The 17,348-nt window shown below is 33.9% G+C and overlaps 5 protein-coding genes across 15 annotated transcripts in view; 3 read left to right on the top strand and 2 right to left on the bottom strand.

Annotated features, from left to right (window-relative positions):
- TfAP-2 (transcription factor AP-2) overlaps window positions 1-506 on the top strand; it is a 29,678-nt gene extending 29,172 nt beyond the window's left edge. For all 6 annotated transcript variants that reach the window (XM_086834573.1, XM_086834570.1, XM_020960301.2 and 3 more), the window contains one exon: window positions 11-506. In XM_086834573.1, coding sequence (XP_086690699.1) covers window positions 11-121 — 111 coding nt within the window. In that variant the 3' untranslated portion in view covers window positions 122-506. The remainder of the gene's footprint in view (window positions 1-10) is intronic.
- On the bottom strand, window positions 208-6,066 carry S1P (membrane-bound transcription factor site-1 protease). The gene is made up of 6 exons (XM_020960159.2): window positions 5,786-6,066; window positions 3,284-3,823; window positions 2,364-3,216; window positions 1,463-2,202; window positions 879-1,404; window positions 208-823 (listed from the first exon to the last, which is right to left on the bottom strand). Exons 1-6 carry the CDS (start codon window positions 5,948-5,950, stop codon window positions 630-632), a joined length of 3,018 nt encoding a protein of 1,005 aa, XP_020815818.2. The 5' UTR covers window positions 5,951-6,066; the 3' UTR covers window positions 208-629.
- LOC110189901 (uncharacterized) lies at window positions 3,561-8,199 on the top strand. Of its 6 annotated transcripts, none has more exons than XM_086834575.1 (6): window positions 3,561-3,694; window positions 6,671-6,954; window positions 7,013-7,300; window positions 7,363-7,484; window positions 7,547-7,942; window positions 8,004-8,199. In XM_086834575.1, exons 2-6 carry the CDS (start codon window positions 6,695-6,697, stop codon window positions 8,147-8,149), a joined length of 1,212 nt encoding a protein of 403 aa, XP_086690701.1. In that variant the 5' UTR covers window positions 3,561-3,694; window positions 6,671-6,694; the 3' UTR covers window positions 8,150-8,199. The 6 variants fall into 6 exon arrangements, with proteins under 6 accessions (XP_086690701.1, XP_086690703.1, XP_020815822.1 ...); XM_086834577.1 differs by having other exon boundaries at window positions 3,575-3,694; window positions 6,676-6,954; XM_020960163.2 differs by lacking the exon at window positions 3,561-3,694 and adding an exon at window positions 6,109-6,339.
- Window positions 8,200-8,344: 145 nt separating this feature from the next.
- LOC110189900 (limbic system-associated membrane protein) lies at window positions 8,345-14,010 on the bottom strand. The gene is made up of 8 exons (XM_020960161.2): window positions 13,665-14,010; window positions 12,401-12,467; window positions 11,806-12,132; window positions 11,471-11,740; window positions 11,310-11,407; window positions 10,953-11,255; window positions 10,717-10,887; window positions 8,345-10,650 (listed from the first exon to the last, which is right to left on the bottom strand). The coding sequence occupies exons 1-8, from the start codon at window positions 13,665-13,667 to the stop codon at window positions 10,486-10,488; spliced, it is 1,404 nt and encodes a 467-aa protein (XP_020815820.2). The 5' UTR covers window positions 13,668-14,010; the 3' UTR covers window positions 8,345-10,485.
- Window positions 14,011-14,707: 697 nt separating this feature from the next.
- Window positions 14,708-16,826, top strand: Alg11 (ALG11 alpha-1,2-mannosyltransferase). The gene is made up of 5 exons (XM_020960412.2): window positions 14,708-14,820; window positions 14,874-15,066; window positions 15,418-15,876; window positions 15,943-16,616; window positions 16,672-16,826. Exons 1-5 carry the CDS (start codon window positions 14,807-14,809, stop codon window positions 16,751-16,753), a joined length of 1,422 nt encoding a protein of 473 aa, XP_020816071.2. The 5' UTR covers window positions 14,708-14,806; the 3' UTR covers window positions 16,754-16,826.
- Window positions 16,827-17,348: the final 522 nt, after the last annotated feature.

The raw sequence follows: 17,348 nt of genomic DNA on the forward strand, positions 1-17,348 counted from the left end.
TTCTTTACAGACTTTCTTGAATGAATCATTAAACTATTTGGAAAAGCTATATCCTTCAAATGGCGGCGGAATGGTGTCGTCATCGTTGGATAAAAGTAAAATTGACAACGAAAAAAAATGATAGGCTATGTGTATATTGCCACAGGAACATGCAAGCCGTAGTTTAAGAGTAAATTTCAATACGACATCGATAACAAATAATACAACTCCTGTAAATTAATTTATTTAGTTAAGTGTAAATTATTGGACATTTTGTATATCTATAACTGTACTTTGAATGTAAAAAATTCAAATATATTAAATACGTATAATTTATTTAACTTAGAAAAATACATCGACTTTTTGTCAAAAGCACAAAGCTTTTTACAACTAATTCAAACAAAGCTCTTTACAAATACAATTATTTGTATGTAGATTGAAATGCTCTCATTTTTAATTTTTTAAGTAACTTACAATTTAAAGATTTTAAAATTATACAAATGAATAAAATGTGTTTTTAAAACTAACGTTATTGATATATAAATTATTTTGTATCCCACATACGTGACATTTGAATATGAAGGTAGGTGGGGTCAATTAATGGAAACTTTCAAAACATGAAACACGGTTTCAAATTGTTAGAAAATTATTTATCTACGAAATATATGTATGTGCTTTACAAATAATAAAAATAATATAAAAACCATTAAGCTTGTACAAATCAAAAATATAATTGGAGCTCTTAAGCACTCGGAGTCCTGACATTCTGTAAAGTATTCACTGTCTTGACACAATTTCGTAATCTCCACATCCAAAATCTTTTGGATGACGTTGTTTTCATATTCTGAAAAGAAAAATATCTTTATACTAAATGTTGAGCTATAAATAGATTAAAATACCTTCATTTTTGCTTGTGACTATATCGTTAATAGAAGGTTCTTTGTCTTCCACTTCCTTTTCCTCTGTTGGGAGTAGCCAGGAAATATAATCACAAGACTTCCTTTGCAGAACTGGACTTATACCATCACTACGTATTCTTAAAGGTAAAGGTGCTTCGTTTACTTTACTGAACTCTTCTATGCGGTTCAGATTTTGCAACAAGCTGGACTTGTGTGAGTTTATGGCAAAATCTAAAAATACATTTAGTAGCCAAAAGCAAGCCTTTTCGAGATGCGTCGAATCCAGACAGTTTGAGTCTCCATAGACCGCTATACGCCCTTCTCCATCAGTTTGAATATTGTGTTTCGTTTTTGCAAAGCTGATGCTTCGATAACTTTTTCGGTACAACAGACCTCTGTTTTTGTATTTAGAATACTCAGTGCTAATTGGTTCGTTTTTTTCGACATGGTTGAGCTTAGCTTGGAACATGCCCAAAATAGGTAGATCTTCCTTACCCTCTTTAGTAGGTGTTTTTGAATTTATAATCTAGAAGAAAAAAGTATTTTTTTTCTTATTATGAATAATTAATTAGTTATATATCTACCGAAAATCCTTGATCATTTAGCTTTGTCCCCACCAGTATGTCTCCGGGGTTATTTGGAAATCGTACAATTGTCGCACCACTGGCATAGTACATCGAATGGTCTCCCAGTTTGAAGTGAGCCTCACCGACAAAATCGCCAAAACCAATTCCAAATGGTTTTAGCAAATCATTTAGGGCCGGAATATTGGCGCCGCCGGTATCAGGCGTCCACCATTGTCTTGTATTTTCGTCAAAGAATTTAATTTTTTTCATAACCGTTGTATTATACCAATCTCCGAATATGACGACACCCAGGCCGTTCCTATAAACATTTTCTTGTATGGCAAGTATTTCGTCGTCAGCAAACTCTTTCTCTGGATCAACAATCAATAGAGCTCCGTAATCTGATACATTGAAGCAGGTGAAGGGTTCCCGCAAAACGTCAATGTAGTAGCCAACATTTCGCAGGTGCGTATACATGTCCTTAAAGTTTGTGTGTATGTGATCCGCCCTCCAGTCCAAAGGATCTGATTTCACCTTTAGATCATCTCTTGGTATATATCGCGGCGGATACCTCAAGCTATGGTACTGGTCCCACAGAATCCTTTTGCTTCTTGGAGGTTTCTGCGTTACCTTTATGGTCAAAGGCAACCTGACTTCGCTTATGTGAGTTTCGTTTGTCGACTCTTTCCAACTTTCAACAACTACAGTAATAGCTCCTTTGCAAACGCCCTCAAAGTTTTCGCCATCCTTATTAACAGCTTTAAAAGTTAATCAAAATCAATAACAAATAAGTAAAAACAGAATAATAAATAGCCAAAAAACTTATAATTACAAAAAGATGTTTCTTGCTTGAATATGACAGTCAAATGTATGGGCCTCATCGGCTTCTAGTTAGTATAAGGGATTTGAAATTACTCACCAATAAAAACTGCCATCCACCCGGTCCACGGCCAGAGGAATGGAGAAACTTCTGTCGATATTTGAAGAAACTGGCCGTGATGCATTAGGTCTGGAATCCATTTCGGGGTACCCAAAATCTGACTGGTAACTGATATCCCATTGAGTATAGTTACGTTTGCTATAGCCACGGAGCTTCCGTAATACAACGGCTGAGAACTGTACGGCCACATATAGTTCAAAGTAAAATCAAGAAAGGGCGGAACAAGACTTATTTTTGGCTTATAAGATAGCAACAACCGCATACTTTTTAACAAGTTCAGTTTTCCAGCACCCTGCTCAAACATATTGTAGTGTGGAAGCTTTTCTGCCCCTTCAATCAATACTTGTTTGAGGGATGCTGGGTTAATCAAGTCGATTTTATGAAAGGCACCGCTGACCAATAAGGCGGCTACTCCTGCAACAACTGGAGATGAAACTGAGGTTCCTGAGAGGCGCCTGCAGCCTTTCCGCACATCACTGCCTTCCACCTGACTTCCGTAAGTAACTATATCCAGCCCTAATCGGCCATATCCCCTCGGAAGTTCCCAAGTCGTCATACCTCTCGAACTGAACTTGGCTATTTTGTCATCGAACTGAATGCCGCCAACACCAATAACGTCGCTTTGGTCCCCTGGATTGTTGAGAGTTCCATATAGAGGACCATCATTACCTGCCGCAGATATCATTATGACATTATTGGCCGACAGCTCTAGAACTTTCTCCACAAACGGCGCATCCATAAAGTCCGGTCCACCTATGCTAAGGTTGAGTATGTTAATTTTTTTGAAAATTGCATAGTTAAAAGCATCGAGGAACCAGGAAGTGTAGGAAACCTAAGGCGTGAGGTAAATATTATTCGATTAGATAGACTTATTTTAAAGGAATAGCACGATTACCCACCTGGGAATTCGTAAACACTTTAAAAATGTACAGATCAGCATCAGGGGCAAAACCAAGGCATTCTCTGGACGAGGCTATGACCCCTGCGACGAAAGTCCCATGACTAACCTTGTCATCCAGGGACTTTTCATTGGTCCAATTAGTACGTTCTTTCACATTTCGAAAATGCGGATGGTTCTTGGTTAAGCCAGTATCAAAGATAGCAACTTTGACTCCTTTGCCTGTGATGCCTAGCTTCCAAAGAACATTGGCTTTCAGAACTGAGCAAGCCTGGCGAGTCCGGTCATTATCCGGGTCTCTGTTTCGCAAAACGCCTTGGGGCTGTCGGTTTACATTTGTGATATTACTACCCGGACTATGAGAAAGAGTTCTGTGAACACTTCGATTGGGAAACACCTTTTTAACTAATGGGTGCGTTTGAATCCTTTTTATAACTAACTGAATTGATGCTGGATCTTCGTCCAAGGTCCTTAATATGTCGAAATCGCTTGGATATTGCGAAGCTAAATTGTGCCGTGGTATAATGGTCCAGCCTGTTACCTAGATGCCAAGGTCGTAAATCAAATGTTAATTAAATTTTTATCAGGGTTTAAACAGAAACGCTTGACAATTGTTATGAGAGTTGAAACAAAAATCATGAATGGTTACAGATCAGTAATCAGTGATAAACTGTTTTCTGGCGAAGGACCATGATACCATTCCCGTCGTAAAAATAAGCAAATTGGAATTCATCTCCAGTCAGTATTCTTCAGTCTTTTTCTATCCCCCTTTCTGATAAAAATAATTGAGCTCCTTTCCTAATCATAACTCATCTCCGATTAATATTTAAATTGAATTTTGGAAGTGTTCGATTAAAAATATTTGTAATTATTATTAATAATATTAATTAATTAGCGACACATTAAAGATTTATTATAATCGAATTTTAGCCAAAATTAATAATTTAATAATTTATTTAATTTAATTAATAATATTTTAATATTTAATAAATATTTAATTATATAATTCTTATAGTTGTGATCAGAAAGCAATTTTTGGGGCGTGTCTCAGCGACGGTTTCCTTCCAATTATATCGATTATATCCAATTCATCGTTAAATATTTTACAAAGTTCTTTTATGAATTGTGTACGTTTTATTATATTATATTTTATTTTAATAAACAATTTTTAAAATTCTAAGTAAATACAAATATTTTACTTACAAATCAATTTAGGCTTACCTTACCTTAAATCTTTGCACTGCTCTTAAACTGAAACCAACAAAAATAATTGGATATCGCGGGACTCAAATTAGCAAGTATCGTCTAAAGCAAATCAATAAATCATCAATCAATCAAGATAAGAGACTTCCTTGCCGCGACTAAGAATTCAATTTTAGAGTAATAGGTCATAGCCGATGATGATTTTTGATTGCATTAGTCTTGTTATTGTTCTTTTACCAACATATTTTAAGACAATTTAGTTGTATTTTTTTCAGGACCTTTATAATTCTTTCAACCGCTCAAAAAGGCACATCAATTTATTATTATTATTTATTATTATTTTCAATCAGAAGTTCACAACGCTGTGAAGGAGTCATCTCCTACCATCTAAAGTATATACATATGTACATATATTCTTGGTCAGCACAACAACCGAGTCGATTTAGCCATTTACTTCTGTTCGTTTCTACGCAAAATAGTCTCTTAGCTTTGAAGCTATCTGCATGAAACTTTGCAGTTAGTCTTCTATACTCTCACTTGTGTAAAGGTCTGAACGGTCCGGATCGGACGACTATATCATATACCGACTTTTCCAGTTCTTAATAGATTTTTGTGAAATTTGAGAGAATTTAGTATTATTCAAGAATTTTATGTTAAAGTTAATGATATTCGGACTACTATATCATATAGCTACCATTGAAACTATCGTCAAATTTAGAGAAAAATGCCAAGCTGTAATTTAAAAAAAAAAAAATAGTATGTACAGGTGAATTTCACGAAAGTTGGCATTACACGAATTTTTTCTATGCTTGCTTTCTTGTTTTTATTATCTTTTAAACGCGACTGGGCCCTTTTCGTGGGCTTCCCGCCAAAATTTTCCTGATTTTGTTTATAAAAGTATTCTTTAAATTTGTCTAAGCATAAAAAAATAGAATCTTATTTGACGACATCCTTTGTGGTTGTTTTGAATCATGATCACTGATCGTAGGCGTTCAGCAGAACTATCATAAGAAATCCACCGGTGATCATGTTGTTGTGCTGGTTCTAATGAGATAATTTCGTATTTCTGAAACCAATAAATTTGCCATAACTCGGAGTAGAATAAAATGAGTTAAAACAAATTATTCGACTATTAAGAAAAACTGCAGTTTCATTTAGACACTAGCTCTTTATCCGCGGCAGCTTAATTTGATCATAATTTATAGGGTTGTTTATATCTCATTCACTGTGACGTTATCTTCTGATTGACTCATTATACCGTTTGCAAGGATATAGCAACTGATTTCGTTTTTTTACTTACGTTTAAGCTACTGAGCTTCACTGTGATGTAGGATTCCCTGATCGGTGCAAAGTATTTGGCATGGAAACTAACTATGAACTCATTGGGAACAATGGCTGTCTTAAAAGCGTCAAGTCCGCAAATTGTACTAATTGCACTAGTAAATATAATGGTATACAAATTCATTTAACCTTTTAATAATTGACTAAATATAAAAGAAACTGAAATTCTGAGGCCATATAAATAAACAAAACAAACAGCTGTTTAATATGAACATATGCTGTACAATCGAATATACCAAATATATCATATACCAATTACTGGAAATATACTAAATTATGAATAAAAAGTTCTGTTTGTTCGAGGTGAACAGGCGTCTTAAGATAATTAAATGTGTATTAATAAAAATTAATAATTGTATGATAATTTTATGAGATAGACTACAGTACATAAAAGCAGAGAAAATATTTTAAATTACTCAGTATTTTTGTTTATAAACCTGGTTGGTTTTTTATCGAAGTTATGTTTCTGCCACACTTTCGTTTCGGTCGCCGGCAAAGTTTTTAAGTAAATAAGTAAGTAAAAAGTTGAAAAAAAAGAAAGGACGAGCTTGTGTCCACTTACCCTAATAGGCTCAAAGGATTTTCAGACTCCAGTCCTATGTTTTAGCAGGTAGCTTTTACACCCTTTTCGAAAAATATCATAGGTTCGTTAGGATATTGTTATTCTTAACGTTTTTCGTCGGAACGACAAGTATGTGTATATAGATTTCATTAGTTACTAGAAGATAATTAACTTCAAGGCTTAATATGTATACTTTGGTTAAGTAATTGGTTGGGTATATTTGTGTATATTTGTTATGCTTCATCGATGTATAGACATGAATTTAAAATATTTTCTTTTCAGAACAGAAGATTAAAAGGCCGTAAAATGGAAGAGCTATGCAACAATTCCGGTCATTCGGCGACCTCTAGTAGTGGAAGTAACTCGTCAATATCGGCCAAAACGGCTTTAAGCGAATGCTCTGCTGCATGGATCAACTATTTAAGTGCTCTAAATAATTTATGCACCGCCGGGTCGAAATTGGCACATTCAATAGCTGTTTTGGAGCAGTGGTCCTTGAGCGATAAGCCCATGTTCAACAATTATACAACGTCTTATTTGACAAATTCCTGGAACGATTTGGCAAGGTAAGAATTCTAGTACAGCTAAAAAGTACGAATTGAAATAATTAAAATCTAATCGCAGAGCAACAACGGTGGCTACAGGAACAGTAAAGACTCACATGTTGGCTTTGCTGCAGGACTTTGTTACTATATCGACTGTAGATCCATCTGCCAACACAGAAATGGAACAAAAACGGTTTAAGGAGCATAACGAGTTGATTGTTTTGGAAAATGCCCAAGCAGTTATTAATATTCAACATCAATTTTGCGCTGCCAGCTACGACGCATTCTCATCCTTAACATGTTGTTTTGTCTGTCAATCGCCAGTAGGGTTCCCCCATGAACAAGACTGCAGCGTAATGAAACAGCGGTATATATATATAACTATAATGGCTTTTTGTTTAAAATATCTTTAATATCGTATTTTTGAAGCAATCAATTTGATCAAAGATCACAAACCCCATCGCCAAATTTGTGTGGTGCTAAAGTGGATTCATCCAGAGGAAATTCATTAACTGATCAACGTCCTGTCGCCACTGGAATTTCTGAGCCAGGTATCGAGATTTTGTAAATCGTCTATGTATTACGTAGAATACGTATTTTCTCCATTTTGTAGTTGACCAACAACGCGGTCCTTCGCCACAATTAAACTTTTGCGATGCAAATCCAATGCAAGCCATTTTCGAGCACACACGCGGTCCCTTGCCCAACCCCGGACAGTTGCTGTCCATGAAGATCCCATTTCACCGGAATGTTAAGTCTTCCTTAAGCTTCCCACTATTTCCATTAAACGGTCAGCGTCGTTGGTCAGAAGCAGCTGCCGGAGAGGTTATAGACGGAATTTCTACCGATCCAGAAAGTCAGATGCGAAGGTGGTCAATGCCGTGGGAGGCATCAAAAACCGATAGAAATACTGTAACTTGGAATCAAACCAGAATAATGCCAATGAATACGTTGAAGGCTTCAGGCTACAAAATGTCTAGTTCAGAACGATATACTTCGCATAATTCTGGTAATTTGTTTAAGTACTACTCTAATTGTAAATACGACATTTTATATTAAATTTATTGCAGATGGAAACTGGCCATTGGCTTCAAGTAGTCAAGATGGTCTGCTAGAAGCCATTCAGTTACTCTCCATCAGACCAACAACTATTACTCAAATAAGTCCTCAGCCCTCTATTCTATCCACCTCACCGGAAGGAGCCCCACTCGACTAAATATAAAATAATTTTTAATTTCCAAATAAATTAAATATGCATTTCAATAATCGAATGGAGTTATATTAATATTCTATGACTTTCTCTTCTTTCGTATATTAAAACAAAACTGGGTTATCTCTTCCCTTATTTGAGAACTCTATGAATTCCTTCTGTGTGAGATAGGAAGTGCCAAGGAATCACAAAGATAGTAAGTTAATCTACTAGTAAAATGATTTTATTCGTGCTTTGTAAGTTTGTTATGTATAATGCCATTCATTACAAGTAGGTAGATCTTACACGTTTACTGTAAAGTAAATCTTTCCTTTTATAGAAATTATAACACTAATGGGATTATTTTCTATGCTTAAGTTTAAGAACACTTATGATTAAAATAAAAGAGCTTTATTTTCATTCTCACGCCCATCCAAATTTGCAGGACGTTTGTGCACTCGTAATTATACATATGCATATATTGGGATATACAGACGTATAAACTTACAAAATAATTATTAATTAATTACTACTCCCGGTTCAAGAGATTTATTTTGTATCATACAATTGTGTTAGTATATTTTCTTTGTCGTCTAGTTGTTAATAATGTTATAGATTGATTATGTTTCTAATTGTATTCTATGAATAATATACCATTTGTAGTATTCTTTATCTGATTAATTTGTGATTTTTTTATATGAGAAAACAATTTTTACATGAATTTCATAATGTTTTTACGAATGGTTTCACAAATAAAGAAAAAAATAGATATCCAACTGGCTCTTAAAGAAGATAATATGTTTGCCTGTGCGTATATACATGAATTTAAATAAATAATTTTATAAATTACATTATTTTAATAATTAATACATTTTGGTTAGGAAAATTACCCTAATTCTAAGAATTTTTTAATGGCTATAGTTATGTTTTTATTCTCATTGGTATGCCTATAACGTATCTACAATCGTTGAACGATTTGCAATATGTATTTATGTATTTTATGATTACAGGAGGGTATATATATTACGTAATGAATACGTTTAAATTGCTAAGCTTTTTCAGCTATAAATTGCCATGTCCATCCTAGTATTTTTTCAAATGGTGTAACTACAAGTGTCCATAATACGAGATTGAAAATCAATTTAACTATAACAAAAACTATTTATGTTTCAAATTAAATAAAATAAAAAAAATTAAATTAACAATGTTACATTTTTCACTGAACTGGTTCTTTATGTACGGAATTATCTCTTTATCATATAGTATAATGACAAAAAAACCACAAATCGGACAAGACAAATAAGAGAACATACTGTGCAACTGTAGAGAATCCGATTACCACATTTTCTATATTCTAAATATCCATTAAAGCGAATGTTTTATTTAATCAACAATTACTACGCTTATACGATTGTTTTTTTACGAGTATCTTTGTATACCTCGCGATATGTTAAACAATATCCCACCATTATTATTAATTTAAGTTATTAAAATTAAAATACAAGAAAGTGAAGTTGACCATAGTGTCATTTTTACTCACTATCAACTAAGTAAAAATTAATTAAAATTAAAAGGGATATGCATCGTATAAACGTTGTAAAAGTGTTCTTATATGATTCGGATATTAATCCGAATAAATTGAAAACTTTACGAATACTTGCGGATATATTTTATATGTACATATATGTTTTGTGCAACTTTAAGAACTTACTTATCCTTATTTTATTTCGAAATCTTTACCCCCGTTACTCCTCTTATGAGATTTTCTGAACTTTCATGTACTTTCTGATCTTTAATTAAAGGTATTATTTCTTATCAGTATTTAATTTTATGTAGACTGGTTTCTCTTATCTTTTTTGAAAGTAATTATAATATAATGCGGTACTCAGTTCTTGGATCGGTCTAACTTGGGCCTAAGCCTACGACTTTTTGATCAGAATAATTACAACATCTTAAAGCATTATGAACTATTAATCAATATTTAAAATAAAGTTAGTTGGCATGATCTAAATAGCGAAACCAAATGTCTACAGTTAAAAAAGTCGTTTTGTATTTATCTTGCAATATTGCATTAGTATAACCTTTTTAGAGTATAAATAAAAGATTCAACGAAACCTATTTAGGATATTAATAATGAAGAATTCCTTAAAAAAGACAGTCAAATAGGAAGAACTAATTCACAAATGTACAAAATCAAATGTCATTCATATGTATAAGTATTCTAATGAGATAAGTTTTCTATTGAGATGTTAATACATTAAATACGACTTCTTAACGTACATACATGTAAATTTAATTATTTGCTAAAGTTTTAGTAAGGCACCATTTAAATTATATATGCAAATAAAACCTAGATGTTATTTTTAAACATTAATGAAAGGAAAGATTACTAAAATAAATGCTGGTAAAAGTATTCCACAGAGTGTTGGAGATATTCTTATATTACTGGAAATGCCCATTTTATATTCCATATCAATGTCAAGAAGTAGGTCATGGTTTCGTGTATAAAACTGGTGAATATCGCTGATCTAAAGAGCAGATGGAAAATTCGTTTAAAAAAAAAAATTTATAAACGGTTAGCTAAAAGGTTATACCTCGTTCCATCCATATTTGTTTTTAGCCTGAACAATTGCTTCATAAACAGCATTGTGTTCCAAATTTTTAACGAGATATGACATTAAAAAGTGTGAACCATCTGTCCTTATTGGAGTAGGCTTAATATGATACTCGTGCCATTTGCCAGGATGTTGGTAGGTTTCATTCATCTGAAATGAGTTATTACATTACAAATTTATTACAAAAAAAAAAACAGCTATTTTTTTAACATTACCAAAAGACGTCTGTACAATAGCTTTATTTCCTCAAGCGGCGGTATAGACTCGATTGTCCATGTCAGGTTGTAATGATCTAGAAATCCGCTTAAAGCTGGAGAAATAAAATCAGCTGGACCCGGTCGACCAGACACTTCAATATATTTTTTTGTTCTCCCCAAAGCATTATCAGCAACGCAGCTATAATTGCCAAAATCTGTTGGCTGGAAGTTTCGAATAATAAGGCTGTACCTATCATCACGCGGATACATTGACCGACGATCGGTTGGATCCAGTAAAAATGAGTTTTGATACCACAACATCTATAATATAAATATATGTAAAATGTTTGATACATTAATATTTTGCCAACTTACTTCTGAGTTTACATCGCCATGAACAATGCAAACCAGTTCCACATCGTATCCTTCGGCCGCGTGCACCCAGGACTTTTCCACCGTGATTTCTGGTGGAGCTGGAATATATTTTTCATTTCACTAATATTGTTTTTGATCGATGCTAATATTATACAACTTACAAAGTATGGTCAGCTGTATGTCCATGGATACCCGATCCTTTACCCCATTATCAGCTGAACACTGATATGTTCCTGCGTGATGTCGGTCTACATTTTCCAATATTAATGTTGAGCTATCCGACAGGTGAGTTGGTCCGGAAAAAACATCCTTCTTGAACCAAAATATTGTGGGAACCGGATTGCCGGAGGCCTTGCATTCCAAGGTAACAGTACTTCCCTTCCGGGCAGTTACCTGACCATTATGTGGAAGAGCCCTTAGCGTAGGCGGGACTTAAGCAAAACAAAAAATTATATTTTGAAGTCATGTGAAGAAATACAATAATCAAATAAATTACCCAAAATTTCTACTGTATGAACTTGGTCGCGATTTTCCTGATCACCTAGCTGACAAATGTAGTCTCCAGCATCTTGGGTCTTTACTCCATTTATCTGCAAGTTATAGTCACCGACTATTTTGAAGCGTTGATCCCTTGTTATTTTCAAATGTCCGGCAGTGAGTACGGAGGAACCTTTCCGCCACAATAACACAAATGAGCCGAGGTTCTGTACTTTGCAAGGTAACTCTATGGTCTCCCCGACGATGACCTTGTAGAGGTGACCTCTCGATAAGAATTTTGGCGCTGTAGTGGGGGGGTCATTCTCTGGCAATATGAATGAGCCATCTGGAAAAGGGTTAAGAAAGTTTTGTCGGATATTGTATTATATTTTTAATATTTTTTTAGAATGGAAGAAATTAGACTATGATATTATTGATCAATAAATAACTATCTAGAATGCAATATAATTTTTTTGTGATCAGAACGAGTAGGCCTTAAGAAATACAGCAAAATTTTATTTTGAATAAAAACTTTGATAATTTTATAATTGAGTTCTATTCAAAAAAAAAGTACGAAAAAGGTCTTTGCTTTGTTTAAACTTATGTTTACTCACCTATATATGTTATTGCAAATGAAAATAAATATAAAACTAGCGGCCAATATCCATTTGTGTAGTTTATCTGAAATGTATAAAGTTATAAATTGTGAAAGTTATATATTGTGAAAGGCTTAAAAGATTTACAATATATTGCAAATGGATAAAAAATATGTTACAGATTGACTTTTAAAATGTTGTTATCGCAGAATAAGTTAGTTCCAAGCAAGCACAGCTGCATCTAAGTGATCCCTGAAGGATATTTTTACATTTTACGTATTCTTTTTTTTATTAATATATATTTATTTAATTATTATAATTTAATGCTAACTGAAGTCCAACCGGTTGGGTGAGGGCTATCGCAACACAGACATTCAGATTTAAAGACGTTTATATCTATTTATCATTATAAAAAACATTAAAAACAGTAGCATCCGAGATAGCAGCAGACAAATAACTAGCATAATATCTATTATACAAACGTATGGATATTTCATAAAACTACATATAGACTACAAAAAACTGGTCATTTTGGATTCTTAAAAACAGCGCAGCTATGAATTTTTACAAATATCAGAGATCAATACGATTATTCTGGATACAAAATGCCTTTAACGCAGATTCGCTGAATGATTTTAATATATAGACTAAGAACTGGAAGGCAGTTCGACGCTCAGAACATATACATTCTATATTATTTCTCTCTCAATTAATTCCATTCTTCGCTGAAGTTATATTACCCTCTGCAAGGGTATACACATCAATGCCTACGAAGCTTCTACAGCAAATTAAGTTTAGGCACCTCAACACACCATATTTGTCTTCCGATATCAAACAATTTCTTATTCACAAAAATGTTTATAGTGCATTATTAATCTCATTGTATTTCCATTCATATGGAAATATACCAGCGGTTTATTTTTATATATACATACATCTGTATGTAATATTAAACTAATCAATAGTCCTTCTAAACAGCAAATAATAACATGAATTTGTCAGATAGCTCACGAATAAAAAATTAAATAAATCGAACTCTTTTTCAATTGTACACGAATATAGGTTTGTCTGCATATAAACGAATACTTACATACCCCCACGTACATATGTACAAAATATATGTATCTGAACTTTGGTATATATAACTCAAATTCAATAAATAAGAATTGTTTCAATGGTGTAAGTGAACCGCTACATGGGTTTCTTATCACAAATGACCTTTTATTCACTTTTCACCTATCTTACAACTTTTAATATTGCAAGCACCCATTTTTATTCTTACCATTTTAATGTAATGGTGTATGTACGTATGTATGGCTTATACGAATTCCGGGGTTCTGTCTATTGAATAAACTAGTTTTTTGTCATTCGTCGACTATTTAACAAGATCCGATTAACCTTCACAACACACTTTATTGTTTGCAACATTAATACCCTTTTTCAAATTTTATTATTTCATTTTTCATTATAAAATAGTCGCGATTTTAAGACAGTCGAGTATAATTGTATTTATCCTTAAAAGTTATACTAAGGGAGAACCTATCCTAGCGCATGCTCAGACCAGATATAATGTTGGCCAAAAGCTTAAAAGCTCATTTCATTTTACAGGGAAAAATCCGCTTAGCTTTGCTTTGTTCTTACCTAAAAAGGATTTTATGAGTTTGGACATTTTTACCATTTTAAATTGTAGGTACATTATCTTAAATTCTTTTTACCTTGATGTTGCTTAATCATAAACGATTTTAATCTGAAAAACGAATTTTAAATGTTAAATGTTAAATCTGGAATATCAGACTAGCAATCAGGACTTGTGACAATGGGGACATTTCCTTCAGACGGATAAAATTAATTAAAGTAAATATTTAATGTAATTTATATATAAATAGTGAGGTATTGCACATTGTTGTTGGCTCCGAGGCTAAGCCATCTGTTTTATAAGGTTTATTATAACATACATAGCTTAACTAAATTAGGGGGACAAAAATATCGCTAGTTAATTATGGCTTGCACTTTTAATAAGACATTGACATTGTTAAGAATACAATTTTGTTACTTCACAAATACTAGAATATTTTCTAAATAAATATTCCACCATTAGGGCTAAACACAATGTTTCATGGTGAAATGTGGTTTCTTGAATATTTTATATTCTTGATTAATATTTTAAATACTGGTGTTGGGGAATGTTAGATATATATTTTGTATATTTTGTCATTTGCTCGATTTCTAAATATCAGGGACTACACGATTCAATGACTTATGGGAATACCCAATATATTTTTTTATTGATCTGCGATACATCGATTCCCCAAAGGACAGAATCGATACAATATATCGATATTCAAATCGCCTTTCTTCACATCCCTAGAATGCAATATTTTTATTTACGTGTAATAATTATGAGTCGATGAAAACAAACTCGAAATGATTGTAATAATGTAATATAGCTTACCTTTTGCCTTTCCTATTTACTAATTTGTTTTTATTTCAGTCTTTGGGTCTTGTTTTCTTTCGTGCTTGCGGCGGTTATTTCGTTTTTTTCGCTGAGACGATGGCTGCTAAGCCGGAAAAAGAAGTTGCACAAATCTTCGGAAAAAAACACGAACATTGGTATTTTCCATCCTTACTGCAACGCGGGTGGCGGCGGAGAACGTGTGCTGTGGTGTGCTGTAAAAGCGTTGCAGGTGATTTTCTAAACTTAATTTAGAACTTTGCATCCACAAGGTACATAATGCAAACATGTAATACGTGGTCTCATGAGGGGAACAACTGTCATTTGGGGACGGGACTGATATTGCTCTCCTTCCTAGCGCCCTTTCCTCTCATAACAGTGACAGAGAGATCTGCAAAACTTTATAATGCTTAATCCTTAGGAAAGCTAATGAGCCACCTTATAAAGTTGCATCATGTTTATGTACGTGTCTTTTAGGGTTCCTATTATATCATAACTGTCTTTACTAAAGTTTGGTCGATTTTAATTTTATAAGTTAGTATTATTATAAATATTATTACAGTTTTAAACCTTTCTTTTCCAGGAAAAGTATCCTAATGCCAAAGTAATCATTTATACAGGCGATATAGATGCCTCGCCTAGTTCCATATTACAAAAGGCCAAGAATGTGTTCAACATTGCCGTTGATAGTGACAACGTAAAATTTGTGTTTCTCAAACAACGTCACTGGATAGAGGCCAAGAACTATCCGCACTTTACTTTGCTGGGACAAAGTATTGGATCGATGGTGCTGGGTCTGGAAGCGCTTTGCAAGTTTCCTCCCGATATTTTTATTGACACAATGGGCTACGCCTTCACATTTCCACTTTTTCGGTATCTGGCCCAGGCCAAAGTTGGTTGTTATGTCCATTATCCGATTATCAGTACGGATATGCTAAAGAGGGTCCAGCAGCGGCAGATGTCGCACAACAATAAAAAGTATGTGGCTAGGAATCCCTTTTTAACATGGACAAAACTAGCCTATTACAGATTATTCTCGAAGGTGAGTGTGAATACTAAATAGATAAATGTTTTCCGCCTTTATATTGCTAATGCTAATTTTGTTTAGATGTATAAATGGGTCGGCTGTTGCGCTGAGACTATTATGGTTAACTCGTCGTGGACCGAAAATCATATACTGCAACTGTGGGATGTGCCATTCAAGACCCATCGGGTGTACCCTCCATGCGAAGTGGGCCATCTTAAAAAGCTTCAACACACAGGAAAGGGCGACGAATTCGTCATTCTATCAGTCGGACAATTTCGACCGGAAAAAGATCATCCCCTTCAGCTACAAGCCATTTACGAGTTAAGGACTTTACTTGCTAATGACGAGGCTCTGTGGAGCAGAATAAAATTGGTGATTGTGGGGTCATGCCGAAACGAGGAGGACTATGAGAGATTGAAAAATATGCAAGATTTGTCCAAACACTTGTCCCTGGAGAACAACGTTCAGTTCAAAGTGAATGTTCCCTACGATGACCTCCTTAAATTGTATCAAACCGCTAGTATTGGAATACACACAATGTGGAACGAGCACTTCGGTATCGGAGTTGTTGATTGCATGGCAGCTGGGCTTATAATGGTAGCACATAGGTCGGGCGGTCCTTTGCTGGACATAGTGGAAACCTCCGAGGGAAGTCAGAATGGATTTCTCGCAACTGACGCAGTTGAGTACGCCGATAACATACTAAATATCATTGTTAATAATGGTGAAATGAATGGAATTCGAAACGCAGCCAGGTACCTACCATTAGCCTTTGCTTTTTTAATCTCTGCTAATTGATTTTATTTTCAGGGCTTCGGTTGAAAGGTTCTCTGAGAGAGAATTTGAAAAAAACTTCCTAAGAGCTATTTCTGAATTATTTACAAACGCTTAAACCAAATCCTTATATGACAACATGCAACTTTTGTTAAATAATAAATTTTAAAACTATTGCTTATTAAATTCAATATATCCTGCACTTTTCCATTAAGCAGAGCTTTTACGAAATCAGTCTCATTTACGGACCGTTTTAGGAAAAATATCAGATTCAAAATAATCGGTCTTCGCTCGGAGGTTTTTCGATACTTTGGTTTTTCTAGTTATTCACTTACCGTTTGGTTGGTTGCATACGTATTACTAATGTTTTAAAACAAAAAAGTGTCAATTAGGCGAAACTATTTATTAATATATTATAGAATATTATTAAATTAAAGCACACAGATTTCTTTCTTTGGGGGCAAAACGTCAAACAAAATTAGAGACCGCTTCGCATGTGCCTTTTATTTTTTGGTCATGTGCAGACTCTAAATGGGAAAGCGCTCAGACGAATTGCGCTCTATTTAAGTTGTTTGGGGAGTGAAACTAAAAATGTTTAGAATTAAAGTTCAGATGAGAACCAAAACAAGAAAACAAACAATTTTCTTCTCAGAGAGATTTTTTCTTTTTTGTTTTTGCTTCTTGAGTAGAATGCTAGGCAGAAAACGGTGAAC

This window comes from Drosophila serrata, unplaced genomic scaffold (assembly GCF_035046125.1).
Source record: "Drosophila serrata isolate PLE 108 unplaced genomic scaffold, ASM3504612v1 contig_272, whole genome shotgun sequence".
NCBI classification, from domain to species: Eukaryota; Metazoa; Arthropoda; class Insecta; order Diptera; family Drosophilidae; genus Drosophila; species Drosophila serrata.

Excerpts from the sequence above, each read along its gene's own strand:
- LOC110189901 (XM_086834575.1), top strand. The coding sequence starts at position 6,695 with ATGGAAGAGCTATGCAACAATTCCGGTCATTCGGCGACCTCTAGTAGT. Across the intron at positions 7,301-7,362 it reads TGCAGCGTAATGAAACAGCG|CAATCAATTTGATCAAAGAT; the intron begins GTATATATATAT and ends GTATTTTTGAAG. Across the intron at positions 7,943-8,003 it reads ATATACTTCGCATAATTCTG|ATGGAAACTGGCCATTGGCT; the intron begins GTAATTTGTTTA and ends AATTTATTGCAG.
- S1P (XM_020960159.2), bottom strand. The coding sequence starts at position 5,950 with ATGAATTTGTATACCATTATATTTACTAGTGCAATTAGTACAATTTGC. Across the intron at positions 3,217-3,283 it reads AAGTGTTTACGAATTCCCAG|GTTTCCTACACTTCCTGGTT; the intron begins GTGGGTAATCGT and ends CTCACGCCTTAG. Across the intron at positions 1,405-1,462 it reads TAAATGATCAAGGATTTTCG|ATTATAAATTCAAAAACACC; the intron begins GTAGATATATAA and ends TTTTTCTTCTAG.
- Alg11 (XM_020960412.2), top strand. Across the intron at positions 15,067-15,417 it reads GTGCTGTAAAAGCGTTGCAG|GAAAAGTATCCTAATGCCAA; the intron begins GTGATTTTCTAA and ends TTTCTTTTCCAG. Across the intron at positions 15,877-15,942 it reads ATTACAGATTATTCTCGAAG|ATGTATAAATGGGTCGGCTG; the intron begins GTGAGTGTGAAT and ends AATTTTGTTTAG.
- LOC110189900 (XM_020960161.2), bottom strand. Across the intron at positions 11,256-11,309 it reads ATGGCGATGTAAACTCAGAA|ATGTTGTGGTATCAAAACTC; the intron begins GTAAGTTGGCAA and ends TTTATATTATAG. Across the intron at positions 10,651-10,716 it reads ACAAATATGGATGGAACGAG|ATCAGCGATATTCACCAGTT; the intron begins GTATAACCTTTT and ends TCTGCTCTTTAG.